This window comes from Ruditapes philippinarum, unplaced genomic scaffold, assembly GCF_026571515.1.
Source record: "Ruditapes philippinarum isolate M1 unplaced genomic scaffold, ASM2657151v2 ctg810_1_1_1_1, whole genome shotgun sequence".
NCBI classification, from domain to species: Eukaryota; Metazoa; Mollusca; class Bivalvia; order Venerida; family Veneridae; genus Ruditapes; species Ruditapes philippinarum.
In genome coordinates, this window is record NW_026858765.1 from 32,114 (window position 1) to 54,474 (window position 22,361).

The 22,361-nt window shown below is 32.5% G+C and overlaps 1 protein-coding gene across 1 annotated transcript; it reads left to right on the plus strand.

Annotated features, from left to right (window-relative positions):
• The first annotated feature begins 487 nt into the window (after positions 1–487).
• Positions 488–21,774, plus strand: LOC132754191 (uncharacterized). Its single transcript, XM_060744786.1, has 16 exons — positions 488–690; positions 4,347–4,463; positions 8,619–8,698; positions 11,021–11,119; positions 12,610–12,732; positions 13,248–13,370; positions 14,062–14,184; positions 14,823–14,945; positions 16,169–16,288; positions 16,604–16,723; positions 17,198–17,311; positions 17,828–17,950; positions 18,327–19,149; positions 19,747–19,858; positions 20,117–20,267; positions 20,786–21,774. Exons 1-16 carry the CDS (start codon positions 638–640, stop codon positions 21,772–21,774), a joined length of 3,393 nt encoding a protein of 1,130 aa, XP_060600769.1. The 5' UTR covers positions 488–637.
• The last annotated feature ends 587 nt before the right edge of the window (positions 21,775–22,361 follow it).

The window sequence follows — 22,361 nt, forward strand, 5'->3', positions numbered from 1 at the left end:
ATTCCGAGGGTCCCAGGTTCGAGTCCGGGTCAGGCTGCACATTTTTCTCACCCTGTGACAATATTGAATAAATATTTTTTTCCTTTTATAGAATATAAATGTGTATTTTTCCAAAAAAAAATATTGCAGAGCGAAAGCTAGATAAAGTAACCACACGCTATAATGAATAAGTACCATTTTTTAAATGTTTTTATTCTTTTTTTTCCATTCCACAGTGTTCCAGATCTTGATTGTGTTTGTGTCGTCATGCGGCACCTATATTTACAACAATATGTTGGTTATCTGTGCATATAGGACAGATTATTATGATATTTTTCAAGTTTATTTCTATACCAGTCACGTATACCTTTAAAACTCTTACTTAAATTTCACGTCTTTGTTTGATTTTTACCCTATGCGAATACAAAATCGTTATTAAGTTACATATAATTGACAAATGCGATCACTTGATCTGCTAATCACGTGGTTTCCTCCGTCGTTTTGGAAACCAGGTCGTCTGCTGTTTAAGGGCGCAGAGAAGGACATTATTGGTTCGGGGTCCGCACTCTCAGTGCTAGGTAGGGCGGATGGGCCCTTATTAAACTAAGAACACACACTTATTTAAAAAGCGCGCAGACGGATTAAGCCATTAACAATCATGTCAATAGGCTTTATTTTGATAGCAGGATTCACACTGTATCTCAATCTATGGTAATATTGTTTGTTTCATTCTCTTTTTTTCAGTGTGTCTACTGGCATGCATGTGTACGTATGCGCGTTCGTACGTGTTATTAAATATGTTTAAATTATCATTAATTTAAAAACGAAAATCAACCAAGGTGAAACACCTTATCATATTTATGCTTCTTTTGCTTAATTAACTTGAAGGATTGCAAGCAGTGCACGCATAAGGCACATTATGAAGAGTACCATGTATAATAACATAGCAGGATCTTGTCATCTTGAAAAAGATAATATTCTGATATAAATACAGGTGAATAAGAATATATTTTAGGCGAATGAGATAATTTTCGGACAAAAAATAAGATAATTTTCTAGAACCATTTCAGGTGAATAATTTAATTTTCTGTTATAATGTCAGCTGAATAATGTTATTTTCTGATTTTGTGTCAAGCGAAAGAGATAATTTTCTGGTAAAATATCAATTGAATAAGATAATTTTCTGGTACAATATATCAGGTGAATCAATTAATTTTCTGATATAAATACAGATGAATAAGAAGATATTTTAGGCGGATGAGATATTTTTCGGACAAAAAAGATGATTTTCGGATACAAAAGAAGAAGAAGAAGAAAAGAGAGAAGTATTTTGTTCCGAGAATTGTAATATTTGCAACTTGACTTAAATACATGTTCAAACGACATTCGCAAATTAGACAATACGGGAATAACATGGGTTAATGTAAAATATAACTTTGGTAATGGAATTATAAATTAGTTAGAGACGGGAATGGCATTTAAAAAGACATATCCTCTATTATTTTACCTCAACATGTATTTCCAGTGAAAAAGAAAATGTTAGGAAAAAGTAAAACCTATCGGCGTTTGCTTTGCGAAAAAAACATTTGTGTCGAAGTGTTCTAAAAAACTACTAAAGTCTAGTATTGACAACTCACATAAAATGGAAGCTTAATTTACGCCGTGTCCTACGGTTTAGGTCTTTATTTTGTGGATGCTGTAGAAAAAAGATGTCTTCAAATAATTACCTGAAATTGGGTTTAATCGGCGTTTGCATTTGTGGTCACGTGACAAAACTTGTTCATTCAGGGGGATAAAACAGGCTGAATAAGAAGACATTTTAGGCGAATGAGATAATTTTCTTATACAATTTCAGGTGAATAAATTAATTTTCTAATAAACTGTCAGCTGAATAAGATAATTCTCTGATTTTATGTCAAGCGATTGAAATCATTTTAATGATTTAATTTCAGGGTAATGAGATAATTTTCTGATATTATTCCAGTTGAATGATTTTTCAAAATTACACCACAGCAATATTTTCTGATATAATTGGAGGTACATCAATGGCAAACATTTTCTGATATAATTTCAGGTACATGAATAGCGGCGATAGTTTTCTGATACAATTTCATGTACATCAAAAGCGTTGAAGTATGAGATTTGCAAGTATCATGAGATATGCAAGTTCCGTTTCCGGTTTCGAAATGACTTCATTCATTCATGAGAACTTTATCGTGCTTTCGCTCGACAAGTTCACTGTTAATGATAAAATTGCAGACATAAAATTATCAATTAATAACAAAGATTATTATATGATGTTATGAGCTACTTCTGTGATTTCTTCATTTTAACATATTTGATAAAAAATAAGAAAAATATTGGTGGACAGGTGGGTGGGGATTGGATATAGCGACCAATGTGAATCAAAGGGCTGCAAGCTCTGTGGTATTTTCTGATCTTTGCAATCTAAATCATACTGACTATCTGTACGTATTTTCCTATATAAGTTTATTTTAATATACTATAATTCATCTTACGCAGCGACTGCGTTAAGATTTTTTTCTATAACAGTTTGAGATTGATACATATGGAATTTTGCATGACTAGAGTTGCATCAAAAATCATTTTTTATGACAGCCACACTTTATCCTTGCATACCGTGGCTACTTCCTTAAAAAAGACACTTAAAAAAGTTGCCTCGACTATGATTTGAACCTCAGGCCTCTCACACCCTAAACGAGCGCGATACGAGCACCACGGGGAGTAATACGTAATATGTAGCCTGAATAAAAACAACTACATTGTTATTCTAAATTGAGAATTTCCATTTCGTGTTTGTAATCCTTATCAATTTCGATGTATTTTGTTCACGATAAACCTGTTTAACACTGATAAAAATAATTTAGCGAAAATCTTTTCGCCAAAACAGTCCGACATGTATATATTCCACTACTTGGCAGTCAGATTTATTTGTGTACTACGCCCTGGAGTTTTCAGTAATCGACATAGCTAAAAATAGCGTTTTCATTGATTAAAATGATATTCATCCGCGAAATTTGTGATTGTAACCTCATATTTCTATTGACTAATCTGAACTTTCAATGAACAGTAATTCGTTAAATGCCTACATTAAAAATTATTCTGTCTTTTAAATTGCTTGTTTTTAAGCAGTTTTGAGTGAGAACTACATTGCGTTGTTAGGTCTGTTAGGAAATTTTGTGTTAGACCGTGGATGTTAGCTATGTATTTACTGATCTTGCGATCAGAAAATACAAAAATGTCAACATTATATTCTTTAATAGGTTTGTTTCATCAAAAGAATTTACACTTTATATACTTCAAAATATTTTTTGTAAAAATATCATTTAAAAGTTAACTAAACAATCTATATCCTAATTGTACTTAATTAAAATAACTTGATAAGGATAAAGGGTCAACTCGGCCCAATTCCAACTCGGCACTGGTCAACTCGGCACGGGTCAACTCGGTCCTCTTCACTATATTATTAAAGATATTGATCAAAGTTAAAAACAAGGTTAAGTTCCAAAATTTCAATAATTAAAAATAACTCAAAAAATGTATTAGCCAATGACCGTAACTTATGATATCATGATAATGCTTTTCCCTTTGTTTTTGTTTGACCATAGCTATTCTGTATTCATGATTACTCAAAAATAATGCGCAAGTTAAACAGAATTATTCTTCATTTATCAGACAGTATTATCCAATTAAGATCATACATAAAATGAACTTCTTTAACTTCTATGCAATAATTTCTAACTTTACTTAAACAGGCATTACAGTTAATTAGCAGCTTTTTCTTAATTTTTGGCTTACTTTGTTTGTTTTTATTGGGTTTTAATAATTTTCTGATATAATTTCAGGTACATCAATAGTGGCGATAATTATCTGATATAATTTCATGTACATCAAAAGCGGCGGTTATTTGCTGATATAATTTCAGGTACATCAAAAACGAACATTTTCTGATATAATTTCATACATGAATAACGATAATTTTCTTATATAATTTCAGTGATATTATTTCAGGTACATCAATAGCGGTGATAATTTTCTGACATAATTTCAGGAAAAGCGATGGCGATGATTTTCTGATATAATTTCAAGCGCATAAATAACGATTATTTTCTGATATAATTTCAGGTTCATCAATGGCGATAATTTTCTAATATAATTTCAGGTACGTCAATAATTTTCTGATATATCTTCAGGTATACATCAATGGCGAAAATTTTCTGATATAATTTCAGGTACATCAATAGCGGCGATAATTTTCTGATATAATTTCAGGTACATCAATAACGATAATTTTCTGATATAATTTCAGGTACATAAATAACGATAATTTTCTGATATAATTTCAGGTACATTAATGGTGATATATGTAAATTAGAGAAGACATGTACAGAGACTTGCTATCGAATCTCACGTTATTATGAAAAGTGTGGAGTTTTTGGGTGGGCCCGATGCAGTAAGTACAGGTAAGGAATCATCAATATACAGTGTACAGAATATGATGAAAATTAAAAAAAAAATGTGCCTTTTATCCCTTTTGCATGTGCATATTTATATGACTTGGGCATATTGTAGTATTATCAGCTGTTAACTATATCATAAATAAACGCATATTGCGCATTCTCATGCCGTAACTTGTCTAGCTGGGATTTTAGGAGAATAAATTTGCATCTTGTAGAATATATACTAGTTCGTGTTAATCATTATTTTGTGAAGTCTACTTGATTATTATAACTGCTCCCAACAACAAAACACATATCTCTACGTTTGATTCAAACATCTTCCTTAAATTTTTATACGACGGTCTTGTAGCTGTAAATCAAAAATGCCCAACTTCATAGAACCACTCCACTCCTACACAGAAGCCCCTTGTGACTGGGTTGCCTTTAAATTGTTGAGGCATAAGAATTGCAGCCACCGTTTAACCTATGTCTATGTATCTCATAGCTCCAGCAGTGGGGGTAGTTTTGACCCCATGTGTTGCTTTGAAGTTTATAACACCCATGTTAGCCATAACCATCTTTCCTGTTTCGGCGCAAAAAAAAATCCCTGAGTTGACATTGACCTTAAAATGAAATTGACTGTCAAGGTCAAGTTAATGAATTTAACATAAATTGTAATAAAATTGTTATTTATTAATGTATCCATTTTTGCGCCATAAAACCAAATAAAGAAAATTTACAGAGCTATTGTACCGTATCTACAAGAACCACCACAGGGCGGGGGCAAGACTCGACGTTTTTACTTTTTTTAAAGCAAATATTAATGGTTTAAACAAGTCTTTAAGTTTTTCCTTTTTAAAATGAAATAGATCTGTCTAGTACACTTGTTGTTTTTTACAATAATGAATCCTTTCCATAAATAAATGACAATGTTAATAAAACATAATCAAAATTTAATCATTTGACGGTCAAGGTCATTTAATTAAAGATGAAAGTCATATCTAAATTAGTTCACATGTCTGGTTCGTCACAAGTGTTTTTTTGTCCAAATATGAATCAAATCCGTACATAAATAATAAAATAATGATAACTTAACCGAAATTTGATACTTTGACATTGACGGTCAATGTCAGTTAAACCTTTAAGAATGTTTTGTCCCAAAGGTTGTTTTGTCTAAGTATGAAAGTAATCCATTGATTAATTACAAAGTTGCAGCCAATTATAGCGATACTCCTAAAAAAAGAAAAGAAAAGAAAAACAAGAGAATTTTATTAATTTTACATTGACAGTAAAGGTCAATTTAAGATTATTGTCACTTTAAGGTCAAGGTCACCAATGTCAGTTCAAACTTAAAGAAGTTCTTGTCCAAAATGTTGTTTTGTCAAAGTACGAAGATTATCCATTTGGTAATTACGAAGTTACAGTCAGTTATCGCAAAAATCAATGAAAATTCTCAACAATTTAACCTTCAATGTCAAGGTCATATGAGAGCCAATGTCATTTTAAGTTTGATATACCTTACAAGATGTACTGTTATAATATGAAAACAATCCATTAAATAATAACGAAGTTGTATAGCCAGTTATAACAAAAACATGAACATTTCAATGATTTAACTTTCAAAGTCATGGTCATTTATGAGCACAGATCAAGGTCTGCTTGGTCAATTTGAAGGTATTTCCAAAAAAGTAATATGTTTAGATTTGAAGACCTTCCATTCAAAAATAACAAAGTTCCAACCACTAATAGCAAAAAAATCAGCAAAATAAAAAAAAAACAGGCAAAAATAAGAGACATTTGACATTGAAAGTCAAGGTCATTTATGAATGAAGGTCAATGTTACTCTAGTCTACTTAAAGGCATTGTCCAAAGGGTTGTTGTGGCCAAGTATGCAAGAACTTACTTTCAAAGTAACGATCAGGGTCGTACCTCGGCCTATTTTGAGTGTACGCCGAGTGCAGGGTCGCCAGAGATATATATATATATAATATATAACAAGATGTGCAAAATGAGGGATTTAGGGGACATCTAAGCTAATTGCACTACTGTTGTCTGTATCTGTAGTTATGAAAATAACATCTAACATTGACAATGTTTTAAAAAGTTCAAAAGTTATTTACTATTAGAAAAACAACATAGTCAGGTGTCTCTCTATTGTAATAAAAAATGTTTCACAAGTTTTTTTCTTTGTTATTGTTATTTTGTTTCATCATAACTTAACATGAGATACAATCAACGAAAAATGTGCTTTAAAATGATCTGTATGACTTAAATACAAGCACAACGGCTTTAATGTTTTAGTGTAACGAAATGTTATCGTATTTATTACCTAAGATGTTGTATCGCACGATCATTTAGGTCCCTTAACATATTTTTAAATGCGTATTATGTCAATGTTGAAGAAATAGATATTGTCTTTAACAGTTTTTATTCTCAATTCTACTCTTATAGTTTTAATTCGAAATATTTAAGATATTTCATCACGAAGTTAAATGCCTCACGCACATAAGAGGATGCTCGCCAACTCGTTATCTAAAGTTGGTGAAAATAAAAGAATTTGGACGTACATGACGTGTCTAATATGGCTATACATTGTTTTCGTTGTATATTTGTTTTTGTTTTAAGTATGTATAGATGAGATTACGTATAATAAAAAATATATATGTCATTGTTTGCAGAAATATTTCTATTTCTATACACAATAAAATAATACAGTAGAAACATCTTTCTGTAGTGATATATATTGTAAATACATGTATTCATTTTTACGGTCATATAAACAGAAGTTGAGTCCGAGTTGTAACCATACATTGTGTACGTCACTCCTAGTTCTGTGGAAAGGCATAATATTTTGTTTTCTATGTTTAAAAGTCTCATCTTTCGCATAGGGTGGTATAAACTGAAATTTTAAAGATATTTCAAACCATACCTCCTTAAAAAACACTGATTTCTCGTACTCGAGACTGACACAACAATAGAATAATTCTCTCTAACATGGCTTCTCGTTGATATACCCAAGCAATTGTTGCATTTATACCCCCGCACAACAAAGTTGTAAGGTGGGTATACTGGAATCAGCTTGTCCGGCTGTCCGGCCGTCTGGCGTCAGTCGGTTTTTTCTTGTCCGCCCAATAACTTAAGAATCCTTTGACACACAGTCTTCATATTTGGCATGGAGGCTAGTCATGATTAGTAGATGACCCCTTTTGATTTTGAGGTCACCATGTCAAAGGTCAAGGTCACAGGGGCCTTGACTTAAAAAGCTTGTCCGCCCAATAACTTAAGAATTCTTTGACCCACAGTCTTCATATTTGGCATAGAGGTTAGTCACGATTAGTAGATGACCCCTATTGATTTTGAAGTCACTTAGTCAAAGGTCAAGGTCACAGGGGCCTTGACCAAAAAGCTAGTCCGCTCAAATGTTTAAGAAGGCCTCGGTCAACATTCTTCATACTTAGTATTGAGGTTGTTAATGACTTTTATATGACCCCTTTTGATTTTTAGGTGAGTGTGTCAAAGGTCAAGGTCACAGGGATTTTACTACAATAAGCTTGTCTGCTCAAATGCTTAAGAATGCCTGCCTGCAGTGTATTGATTTTGACATTTTCAAATTTGAAGCATGTAGAATAAAATAACTTGCAATGCACTGGCTTAGTAACCTCAGATTTTGCAGGGAGGTTGTCTTTGAGCTCTCAATGGTCACTGTTGATTCTGACAAAGTGGTATGCAGGGGTATTCACGCCATGACAGTGGCAGTTCTAGTTTAATTTTCTCATATATGCTTACTCCCTTTTCTTATAATTTATTTCTTGATTGTTAAGGCATATTCGAATAAGGGAATATCCTAAGCATAACTGTGACCTTGATTTCATTTTTGATATTTCAATTTTTCGAAACTCTCTTCTTTTTATACGCCCGTGCGTATTGGCGTATCGGTAGGTACGGCACTGGAAAAAACCGACATGATGTTTAATTCAAATGTGATAATGACCTTTCATTGACCATACTCGTCAAGATCAAATATAAAAACTGCATTTTGTTTGTTATCAAAAAATTACGTATTATAAGAGGATCTCTTTACTATAATATTCTTTCTCTGATGTGTTTAACTTGTGTAATCTAAATGTTTTATGTGCATTTTCATGTTTATGTTTTGAATGTTGTGTTATGTTTTAATAGACGTGTGTCATACATTTGTGCGAAATCCTGCGAAGAAGAGGTCTGTTGTACCGGCTACACTGGGGATGACTGCAATACTCGTATGTATATTAAGACAAAGTAATTTTAAGGGAGGCTACTGACACTATTTTTGCAAGCGGAGATTTTCATATTTGTCTTTAAAAAAATAGATGACAATTTAATGTGCATTGTTGTAGATTTGAGTTCAAATGTGCAGGAATATAATCACGAAGAACGATAGACCCGATTGATTGATTATAAAGCATTGAACGACAAACGGGGAATTAAATAGTGTTTGTGTATGAATGTTCATTCTAACACGACTCACATTTTTCCCTACTGAACATAGAAGCCAATATGATATATATTTACTTAATATGGTAAACTAACACAATTTAGGGTTTCTCGATGCCATTATGGCAAGATCTAAATCATTATGCAGTATTCACCGCCTAGCTATTCGGCATTATTTTTTCCATTATGGGCGAGAGAATGTGCGCACGTGCAAAGTGCGTAATCAACTCTCAACGACTTTCAAGAGGGCCGCTGACGTTGAATGAACTGTGTCACTTGCACAAAATATAAAAGGTTATGATGACACAATAAAGCTCTAACAACAAAGCTTAACATTGAAGATTTTAAAAATTCGAGAAATAAATGCATTAACTCTGCCAAAACCAAATTGAGACCCTGAAAAAATCCTTAATGACTATATATTTTGACGATAGATTACAGTATTGCCATAAAGAATTCTTCATGCATAAGCTACCTTTAAGAAATAATCAATGTGTAAGAAAGAACTAGAACATTTTGATTTTCTACGAGTGTTTTTTGTTTTTTTTTGTTTTTTGTTTTTTGTTTTATTGTACACCGATATTTTATATACCTTCGTGAACTCTTACGCGACCCGCATTTATTCCTATTGAAATACTACGTGAAAATATGCCAAACGATCGGAATATCTCACGGCTATTATTCAATATACACAATAGCATACATTTGTAAGAAAAAAAAGTAATGCATGAATACGGTATTTCGGTTTAACCTAAGCTATTTAAAGAAACTTAATATGTTAACAAGTAGTTATTTAATGATAAGCTTATTTTATCGAGTGAAGGTCTACCTAAATTAAGAAAATGTATAGATATAAAAGTAAACAATACATTCTTTTTCTACATGTATTTAATATTATTGTTGTAGAAACCGATTTTTTAAAAAAAGAACTTCTTTTAGTGAGGTTATAATTAAGCTGAGATATTTCGATTGATCATATGACAGAAAGAGACAATGATAATCGGAACGTGATTACCAATGACCGAAGACAGGCGGAAAGGGCCGAAAAGTTGCGATTGATAAAATGTGACGTAACCAAAAATAAGTACGGAACTATAATATGAATAAGGCAAAGTCTCAAAGCGAGCTCTTTAACAGAAATTATATAACATTATAATTTAAATCCATTGGCAGCTTTCATTACACTAATAACTGCAAATTTTCGGTCGCACTCAACACAACTACACACTATATACGGTTATTTCATGTTTTATATGATATCTAAATTGAATCTACCCGTCAGAGAACATAGAAAAGAACCATAATAGGACAGAAATGCAAATTATAGTTCTGGTAATATGAAATTAAGCAAAATAAAATAATCTTTCATTTTTATTTACATTTTCCGTTTTTAAAGTGCCATTCGGTATTACATGCGCTGCTTTCGTTTATTCTGGTTCCCTGTCCTATATATCTTCTCATAAAAGTGCACAGGAAACCCTCTCAAGCAATTATCAATAATTTCTCGATTTGGGCTCGAACACATGGTCCATGTGTTGAGAGGCAGACACCTTAACCACAAGGCTACCACTCCCCTTAAATTATTTGGAAAGAAGGCCACTGATGTGAAATTTTGGTATTTAAATACGAGGAATTTTATAATATGATATTATGTGCTGACCACGGCGAGGAAAGCTCTTATGATATTTTATCAAACATAACATGTTCAGTATACAATATAGTGATTTCAGTTATTTTATTCGTGTCATATCTAAGAGTGTTTCATGTTCACGTATAAAATCATGTATCAGTAAGCTTAAAGCTTTATTTTGAGTGATTTGCTCCTGGAAACGACTTAAAAGAGTAAAAACCCTCTTTTTTTAAGGGGCAGATAACTACAAAAGGAAGGATGGTGACCCTAACTTTTTCATCATTTTTGTTTCAATTATGATTCTGTCTATTCATGCAAACTTGAAGAAAATTTTCTGCGTTTGTTTAAATTTTCCTTCTTTGCCTTTGTAAAAGAAATGCTGAAACTTTACAGGGCATTTTAACGCCGTTCAAGTCAATAAAATGATAAAAATGAAGGTTTTGACATACAAATAAAAATTTATTTCGTATTTCCCCAGCAATATGTTTTAATTCGACAACCTGTGCGAACTGGGGAACATGCGTTAGTCCCGACAATTGTACATGCATCAAAGGGTATTCAGAACCGGCATGTGACGGTAAGGTATATTTTTTATTCAATAAAGTAATTTGTTTCATGTTCGGATAATTCAAAAGTTAGACTACTTCCTTACAATTAGACTTCCATTAACATTTACTGGGAAGAACTGAATATAATCAGAATTTTAATTGCTCATTTTAAAATTACAAAATGAAATTTCGGAATCTTATTAGTTATTCTAGAACAAAGGGGTTTGTAACGGTGCCTGGAGGCTGGACTGTATAATGGGGTTATTTTTTCCAGACCAAAAAACGGGAGACAATCCTTATACATGTATATAGACATATATATATATATATATATATATATATATATATATATATATATATATATATATATATATATATATATATATATATATATATATATATATATATATATATAAATAACCCCAATATAGAGTCCAGGCACTGTTACAACCCCATTTGTTCTAAAATAAAATGTAATGGATAGTTCTTGTCATTTTAAAATAAAATTTTAAGGATAGTTCTAAAAAATGTAAAGGATAGTTCTTGCCATTATAAAATAAAATGTAAAGGATTGTTCTAAAAGATGCTTGCACAATTAATGTGGTGTGGGTTATAATATAAGCAAGTTAACGAATTTTACTTCGGCCGATTATCATTTTTAAAGATATTTCTTATTATAAGAACATTGATGACGACTTTTACTCATTGGAAATGAAGGATTGTGACTTTATTCTTTTTATGCATCTTTTCCAAATATTGTTTTCACTTACCGCATAACCAGTATTAAAGATTTCTTTAACCACATTAGGCTCTTTTCAGGGATTTAAGTATAACACTAACATCTTGTACATCAATTAACGCAGGAATGTGGAAATAACGCAGGATTCGTGCAACAATAACGCCGAATCCGTGCAGAGGTATGCTAGAAATGAGGAACAAGTTAAGTAAACGAACCTAACTTTTTACAGTAAATCAAATAAAAAGAAATGATTAAAAGCATATACGGCTGCTACAAATTTATACTTTTACCAGTATTCCGAATTTATCCAGGGTTACGTGTACTTTAAGTACTTCATTTTTAATTTTTCTTCCATATAAATTACTTTAATAGCGCTTTTAAACATAACATTAGACATTTCCCAAACTGACTCAGATACTACTTATGAAGAAACCAAAGTTGGTTCAGTGCATCATTCATGAAGTCGGCGTTACCTCTTAAAATGTTCTCAATCATATTTTATTTACCAATTTCAGAAAAGTTTGTACGGCGTTCATAGGCGATGGCCCTAAAGCTATAACCGAAATATTGTTAATTAATAAGTTTTAAATATAATGTCTCAGCAGCCGTATGCGTTAATTCATTTCTTTCATAAAATATATTGGTTCGTTTTATATATCTCATCACTCGTTTCGGCCATAGAAATGCACAGGTCTGCGCTATCTTTGCACATTTACAGCGTTATTTGCACATCCCTGCGTGACTTGACATATATAGTGACTTAGCATTGTATGTATTCAGATATTGACGAATGTGGAAGTGACCAACATATGTGTAAACATATATGTGTTAACACAATAGGAACATATAAATGCGCGTGTAATGCTGGATACATGTTACAGACAGACCTTCTATCATGTTCAGGTAACGTACGTTTTTAATCATAAAGAAGTACGCCTCAAGAGTCCTGCTAATTTTCATGGTTATTTTGAAAATATATTAAAAAGTTTAAGAAAAAGAAATTGATTTACACATTGCAAAATGGCACTTATAATCCACGTAAAATACCATGAAGTGGTAGAAATATGCAAAAGTGACTCTTACTGTATCAGTCACGTAGTGGAAATATGGTGATAGATACTGCAAAATCGGTCAATAATCGTACATAACATGTAAATCATTACTCAAATCTTTAATTTTTGTTACGTTTCTTAAAATCTTAGAACACTTTTCTCATGTTTGATTTTCTTGAACATGTTTGGCTCATCTGGGGGTTTGCAGTTTGAAGCCTACTGGCGGCAAAAGATTTTACCTATGCGACCAGTACAGATCAAGACTAGCTGGCGCATCCTTGTCGTCTGGTCATGGCCTGCACTGTCCACTTGTCTGACAGAAAGTACGTCATGTTTAGGTTAAACATTTTCATGTTTTTTTATTAGATGTTGATGAATGCATGATAGACAATGGAAGATGTAATCAAGGTTGTGTTAACACTGAAGGTTCGTACATCTGTGTTTGTAATGAAGGATACCATCTGAGTGCAGACGGATTGACTTGTACAGGTACATCTTTATAAGATTGATTATTATGTTATTATGATGTATGTCACTTAAAGATATGCTATGCTTAAATTTGATATTAGAAAAAAATGATCATTGCAACACAGTCTCTTTATAAATTTAGAATAAACATGCTTGGACTAGATATGTATAAAATTCTATAGGTGGTCAAAATATGAATAAATATTTGTATTGTGTCATTAAGAAAAAAACTGACAGTTGTTTTTTTAACGAAAGACCAACTTTACTTGACCCGTAATAGGAAATGCAGCTTAATCCCAAACATAGTTTATTCATTTTTTAAATACAAATTAGACATTCGGTAAGAACAGATTTCAATAAATTTCTAAGTATTTTACTCAAGGATGAGGATAGGATATGTTTAAAGTTACAGTGACATCAAACAAGATTTGCTATTTAGTTTAAAAGAACCACCGCTTGTGTGAATTCCTTATTCTTTTTTGCTTTATGATAAAAAACTTTTATAATCAGCTACAAAAAGACGTACCTTTAGACATTCGTATGAGCTGAAGCATTTAACCGCCATTGAACTTATTTTTAACAAACAAAAAAATAAAATAAATAAAAAGATGAATTGACTATTAGATGTAAAAGTTATGCCGTTTTAAGTGACTTAATATGCTTCAAAAATCAAATTTTAAAAATCATTAAATGAAATATTTTCTATTTTCAGACGAAAATGAGTGTGTCAACAGTACGCATGACTGTGAGCATGGTTGTACAAATACTCCGGGCTCCTTTGAGTGTTATTGCCACACTGGATATGACCTTGATACTGATGGAAAGTCATGTATTGGTATGAATGTTACATACAGATAAATCTGGTGTTAAAAATATCAAATAAAAAGTTATAAAAAAAACAAAATAAAAATGCTACGAAATATGTATTAACCAAAAGTTACACGTTTGATATAAAAATAAAGTTTAAGTAATGTGGTAACAATTGTGATAATAATTATTAATATTCATAACTATGAAACAAACATAAAAAAGCAACAACAACAATTAAACCAATCATTTTAGTAACGATAACAGTGGTTTCATTAATGTGCATTTTTTTGTCTTTTGTTTAAATATTTTTATACAATGTGCAAACACGGATTGCAGTATGCATTATAATACTGCACGTTTGTATCATTGCTCATGACGTTTATATATACTATATACATGGCTGCTGTCAATTTATTAAGTAAAATAATTTTTGTCTATATTCGTTTTAAACATTCTTCACAGATAATTTTATATGACCGTATATCAACGGTTGTTTGCAATATAACATACCGGTAGCAGCTTGTTTGTATTTACCGTTCTTTGTTATACCGGGTGGGTTAGGGGGAAGTAATAAGAAAGACGTTAGCTTCTTTCTTTATTTCTCTCTCTCTTCCTCTCCTTCTTTCTTAAATAATAAATAAGAAAGTTATTTTTGAATCACAGACGTAGACGAGTGTGTTTTAAGAACGGCTGAATGTGCTCAACAATGTGTAAACACAGAAGGATCTTACATATGTAGTTGTGATACAGGGTATATGCTACAACCAGACAGAATAACGTGTACTGGTAAGTCAACATTATCCTCTATGTTACTAACTCAAACCGCATTTGATTAGTCGAGACGCGGTCACATGGAAGACAATAGAAAGTGACAGTGACATTCGGCCAGGTTAGCTCAATAGGTAGAGCGTTGGCCTGTGAACCGAATCGGACGATGCAGCTTACTTTCATTGCGATTGATCATGGAATCAATTCTACTTCAATTCTACGGTCATTCCTACTGTACCTCTGCTCTGATATGTACAAAATTAATCAGTTCCTTGGGATAGTGAAGGTAACTAGTAGTACTGGTAACTGCTGGACAGCTTGCCAAAGAACGATGCGGTGGCTGAATTGTGCTCTGGTTAATTTAATGTGGCTTACTGACGTGATCCGAAGTTAAAACTTCCAACACCACCACCACCATCGGCCTCGGCGAATATCACATTAGTCAGGTTAATCGTCGTGGACATTCACCTCAACATCATACAATGACAATAAATATACATGTATGTGTTATATGTGTTTCATTCATTTTTGAGGGGTTCACTAATGATGACGAGTTTTTTCGTAACCAAGCAAACCCTGATGATATTTTATAGTCCGACACAATTGCTGGTAAACTTGGAAGGATTGTTTGTTTGTTTCATTTTACGCCTTTTTCAACAGTATTTCAGTCATATAGGCGGGTAGTTTCCTAACCATCGTTCCTGGAGAGTTACACCAGTACTAGACTACCTTCCTCCGCGCTAAACTACCAAAGCATCTCCCGGGGATCGAACCCACGCCAGAGAGGTGACTAGATTAGAAGTCATTGACTCTAACCCCTCGACCATGGAGGCGGTGCTTGGAAGGAAATCTAAACTTTTTTCAGAGGAATCTATTTGCCGATCACATGGTAACGAATTTAAGCAAACTCAAAGCGAATGGAAAATTGAGTATTATATCTACGAGCAGTGTTCAAAAAAGTAGTGTCATTTTACTTTCTTCTTCGCGTGAAAATATCTTACTGAAACCATATTGACACGTTAAAATGATCAGTGAACCGTAATCAAGACTTAGCAAAAAGACTTTTGATAATTTAGCACACATTGTGACCCAGTATTTGATCACATCCCCGTTTTCTCCAGATTTAGCCCCATGCAGCTTCTGTCTGTCGCCCAAACTTAAACCCAACCTATCTGGAGAAAAACACGACCTCTTGCATTAATATTTTTAAACAGCAAACTTGTTTGTATATATTGGAACAGATGTGGACGAATGTTTGGTCAACAATGGAGGATGCGACACAGACTGCACCAATCAGCCTGGAGGATATTACTGCTCGTGTGGAGATGGTTACGGTCTAATAAATGAACATGAATGTGGAGGTATTGCTTGTTGTTGTTGTTGTTGTTGTTCACTAAACGCTTTATTTTACATAATTTATCTAATGAATAAATGGAGAACTAACCTCATATATAGATTCTTTTTGTAATAGAAGATAATAGTCAAATATCTTTACTTTGTGACGATGATACACTACTTTAATAAATACCTTCATCAAAAATGGCAGGCATTAGTTAGGATGAAAGTTTTTTTTTTATTCAAAAATATTAATATTGAAAAACTTAAAGCTTAACAAATGACATATATGCAATTTAAGCGTTTCAAAGGTTAAATATGTGTGAGGTTTTGCTATGCAGATATTGATGAATGCAAGAACGCAATCCTGTGTGACCAAACCTGCACAAACACGGTCGGTTCGTTCTTTTGTACTTGTCAGGAAGGTTATATCCTTGGAACTGATGGAAAAAGTTGTGAAAGTAAGAACTGTGTCTAAATCTTTATATAGAAACATATAAGCAGACAAAGATGTAAACTCTTCATTTTAAACGTTTAATTATGTGAAATGGGTAACTATATGGTCGCAAAGAACGGCAAATATCTGACTTGCTATTGCATGTTAAAGGAGCAAAATTAATCTATGTATGATAACCGATTTGATCTTTTGAACTGATATTGTAATGCTATGATACCATGCATATTTATTCTTAAGAGTTGATCGAAACTCTTAAAAATTCAATTCTTATTCGACAGTATGCCCTTGTCTTGTAAAAATTGGGAAAAGAAAGTGAAAAATTAGATACACACAACTGCATATTTAGTTTCATTGATGCATTTCATTTGCCTTTGCTAGTTTTTATCAAGTGATTTCCTTAAATGAATTAAATTATAAACTCATTAAGATAACCGTTTACATTTAATTGGCATCACATGCATACTTGTACTTTTCATAGACGTAGATGACTGCGCCGGTGTAAGCTGCCAAAATAATGCAACTTGTATTGATAAGGTGTTGTCATTCACATGCGCTTGTTCCCGGGGATACACGGGAGTGTTTTGCGAACAAGGTTTGTTAATACATACTACTATTTAATATACTTATATCACCAATACAACAAAAAATAAGGGGTTTTACGTGACTTTTGTCGGTTGTCTGACTGAACGACAGGTCGTCAGGTATTCTTACCTCGGAAACTTTGCATCAAAATAAAATTTCGTAATAAATAATTGTATACCTTAATAACAATGTAGTACATTGGACACAAATGTGCGTCATTTTCAGACTTACCAGTTTCATAAATGTCAATTTTCCAGTTTTAGTTCCTCATAAAGTTGCATGCAAGGGCATTTAGCTACGGCTATGACAGTTCTTAAAATATGATGACTACAGACAAACAAATGAAAATCTGTGCCAATCATTGATTTTAGGTAAAACAAGCATTCTTTCAATGATTTTTATCATCTTGCAAATTAGTTAGTATCCTGGCAATATTGAAAGGTATTCTTACTAGGGAAGTAATTCCCTAAATTGACGCGTACTTTAATTATATTAATTATATATATATATATATTTATATATCTAGATGTAAATGAGTGTTCCATGCTCAATGGTGGTTGTTCTGACATCTGTGAAAACACATTTGCCTCATTTATATGTAGTTGTAAGGAGAACAGAACTCTTGGAACTGATAAACGCACGTGTGAAGGTGAATACAGAAAAGAATGTTTATGAATTCTTAATGGACGTTTGAGCATTTTTTTTGTTATTCTACGTCGCCTTCATTATCATTTAGCAAACGTTTTTAAAGTAAATGAATTATACTTCATTATAATTTTTCCTTATGATAGCAAATAGTTACATACTGGATATCATTAGAGATATTAAAAACTATAAAATAATGACTTTTGAATAGGTTTGATAAAAAAATGATTTTTTGGTAAACGTAATAAAATGTAATGCTCTGTTGCTAATGTAATTTTGTTTTAGCTAAGATTATATTTTTAGCTTATTCACTCCATTTGAGACGTCATCTATGTGTGAAACATAAACTGTTTGATGTATTTGTATCATTTTCCGTACAGGCGATGTTCCTAACATAGACGTGTTCGAACGGCTTCGAATTCCTAGGAAGCTATTACCAGTAGGATGCTTTTCGTTTGTTGTATCCAATACGCAAAGATTAATTTCGACACTCCCATGGTTCTGCCACAATAAGGATCCATCTATTTGCTTTACAAGTGGAATAGTACATATTGAAATTAAAAAAAGATTGCATCCTGTATCTATCCAAGGAGTAAAAATTACGAACAAAAACTTGAAGTCTATTTCAGTGAATGGTTACAAAAAGTCACAAGGATCCGTAATTGAACAAGAGAGAGAATGCAAAGAAATTGTTCTATCACCCATTGACATCCAACAGTTTATAAAGGAAGGGTCGTTTATACGCAATTTTTTCACACTTTTAAGAGGTAGCTTTCCAAGTTGGTTAAGTTTATCTCCTGTTCAGCCCTATACCTTATCTATACCAGATATGAAGTCAGAGGTAAAAATAGGTGGTCAAATATCGGATATAGAGTGGTGCTCCAAAGCTCCAGTTATGCATGACAGGATGTACCTTATTTTCCGATTCACAACCGCATTCAAATTAGAAATTTATAACAAAAGCGTTTTTCTACCAGAAGCCACAAATGGGGAAAGATTTTGCGTTGTAGCCGATATAAGTCAGTACTCTAATGGGACAGTTTTCATATTGATTCCGAAACGTGTAAGCGAAACAGTTGGTCCCCTGACGGAATATCTGAAAACATCGCAAAATGTAAGAGGATTAGGTGTAAGTTTGGATGCGGCAATTAACGTCGATTATTCCTCGCTCAAATTTTGGAACGGATACGATAAATTCACACCGTAAGAAATATTCTTTGGCAGCATTATAAAACATCATCCTTACTAACATATAAGGATATATTTTCTGCAACCATTTTTATGGAAATTAGACCATTCTTTTGTATTTTTTTTCGCAGGTGTTTCTTTTTAAGTAAAAAAAAACTCAAGTTTATTGCTAAAGGAAACAATTTCAAAGTATGAATGAATGAATGATGCAATATACATTTATGTTTTAACAAATTGTTAATTTGAGTGACTGACGAAAGTATATAAATGAGTCATTCATTATGATAATTTAGTTAAATAAACAAATTGAGCTAACTTATTCTAAATATATATATATTACCCATGTTTAATTCATTTTTGTCCCTATATGCATGTCCTGTTGTTCTTTTTTTCAGACAGTCATATGGAAATAAGAAATGTGTGATGACATTGTTTATTCTTATTGTGTTACCTTCTCTTTATGAAAATATCATCATTATAATTTTTTATTATTGACAAAATAGTGGTTTTGATCACATTAACGTTTATTTGATACGCATAGATACTATTCTGTATTTAAATTTTAAAAATATTTGTCTCATAACATTCTCGTATTTACTCCCATGCTGGTAGATCTCTTCCAAGTCCGAGGTTATGGGTTGGTTCACATACTGTTCTTCCCCTGTTCATCATTGAATTTGAAGGCAATGGAAACTATTTCAAATCAACAAGCAATCTTGAGACGGTGAGTTTATTTCTGATAAGTCTATTTTGTAGCAAAGACTTTTATACAGAGGTTCGTTTTCTTTATACATTTTTCTAAAATGACAGATTTGCTATGTTAATGATTTTCTGACAAATTGTGAGATAGAAAATTAATTTGAACCAAACAACGGACCAAGGTTCACATTTAATTTAAATTATTAAATATTTTGAATTTATGTGTGGCGAACATTAATTCTGAAAATCTTAAACCATTTTTTCTTTCCTTTCTATAAAATAGGTATTTGGCTCCGTTGATCCTTACAGTAGCCTATCCACCCTCCATATCACAGTTGCTCCAACATTCGAAATACGTGTTCTAGGCAAGTCATATAATGAAACGTTAGCCGAAACGATATCACTAGACCTAGATATATACAAGAATATGGAAGGTATAGGTTTCTGCTTCCAATAAATAACTTTAAGTATATAGCAAAGTAGAGGGTTGAGTTCATTATACCAGAAAAAAATGTGGATTAAGTTGTTATTATTTGGGATCTCTACTTCTCAACCGCGATCTTAAAACATAAAAACATAAATTTAAAGTTTTTAGATAGATGAACTGGTGGAAAATAGGCAAAAGTAATGAAGAATAGTAAAGAAAGATACTCTGAATTGAATTAAAAATAGATTTTTTTGTGCGATTTTTAGCCCAAATTAAGTTAAAAGCTTTAACACTTGTTTCCTTTTAGTGTTATTTTTTACTGTGAAAATTCGTGTTTGGGACAAATGGATTGAGATAAAATGATCTTATATTTTGTACACAAGTTATTGGTCAAGACCTATATCAAACGGTAAAAACGGTACAAAATCTCTGAAAATATATAGAAATAATTGTCCCGTTATGTCAATAAAAACTCTGTGGAGTCTCTTTAATTCCAACGAAAACGAAATTCTGATCTTTTTACAGGTGTAAGTCATTGTGATGAAAATGATGTTCCAGATGGTATTTACACTGCTTTGAAACTAACGATAAACCCTTTAAAGAATGTCCCGATTATAAGACATTGGAGTCCATATCAAGATCCGCTTGCGGGAGCCTTTGTTCTGGTAGGATGTCAGTTGACTGAACCTTTCCCTGTTGACTTCTCGCAAGACATTCAGGACTTAAACAAAACATTAAGCAATCTCTTTGCGTACGAGAAGGTACTTACAGAATTCAGTAACATGTCTTCACGACTTTTTGATAAACTTAAATCCTTCCAATCCCTTATTCAGCGATACAATAACAATTCTTTAGACGAAAAAGCTCAACGAAATTTTCCTCAAAATGCATGGATTTCATTTACTGAAGTACAAAATCAAGCCACACAATTAGGCGACTTACTTGAATTTACGGTTTCGATAACAACTGACAATTTCCTATCATTCTTAGATGACCAAATAATCAAAATCAAAATGATCTTAGATAAAATGGTTTTTCTAACGAAATCAGCTCCCAGATGCAACTCTTTAGGATTTAAGTTCGAAGCAGAAGTCTCATTTAACGTAACCAATAAGAAACTCGATATAGGCTATTTCAATGTTGAAATCATATATTCGGAAGAACCATTAAAATGCAGTAGGTTTGATGCAGTCTCTAAACTACTAGCCGACCAGCCATCCATAAGAGTCATTGGCCAAGCTACTACATCTCTGGCTATTGGAGTGTTTTTAGATATAAATATTGGTGGTGGAATAGGAATGGTAATGTCACGTGATATAAACAAGGCAGTATTGCAAGTAAACGTTATCCTGAAGATTTTGGGAGTACATTATACTGTTGACATATTCTATACCTTTGAAAAAGTTTATGCATATTATGAAGTAAACATTTGGAACCTGTTTTTCGCTCATATTGACGTTGAAATTCATTATGAAACGTATGGCTTTAAATGTTTTGAGTCAATGGACGTTTGACGTTTTTGCAAAAGGGAGGAAAAGGCAAACCCAAACGAGGGTGATTTTACTGATCATATTTCGGATGGACTAAGAAATTTAAAAAATTGCAAGTGAAGAAATACGAGAATTACCGCTTTTACAGAGTCTGCAACAGTACGAACAGGAAAAGCTTGACGAAAAACAAGATTACTTCAAAAAACAGAAGGCTATTTTTCTAATAAAAAAAGCGTTTGAATGAAGCAAAGTCATTTGTAGCCAAAAACCCTTGCAGTTGTAGGACGAAAGCTAGGGGCAATTATTGAACGGTGCAGTAGTAAAAAAAAATTGAAATAATAATTGATAACCTCTGTAAAATAAGGAAGTGCAGTTCATTGTGTATTCCCGGGATACGTTGTAAAATATGTTCAAAAAAGGTTTGGTTTGTACAAATATATTACCCTTGTTGTTTTTGGTCTAGGTGCATGTTTCGGATCAAAGATCCAATATGTATTTTAAAGAATATAGCATGTAAAGTAATACAATCCTTAGCTTTTGCTGCATTAGAAGCTGCAAAAATTGTAGAAAAGGCTATGTTTATTCCATATGTTGCCGCTGAAGTGGCGTTG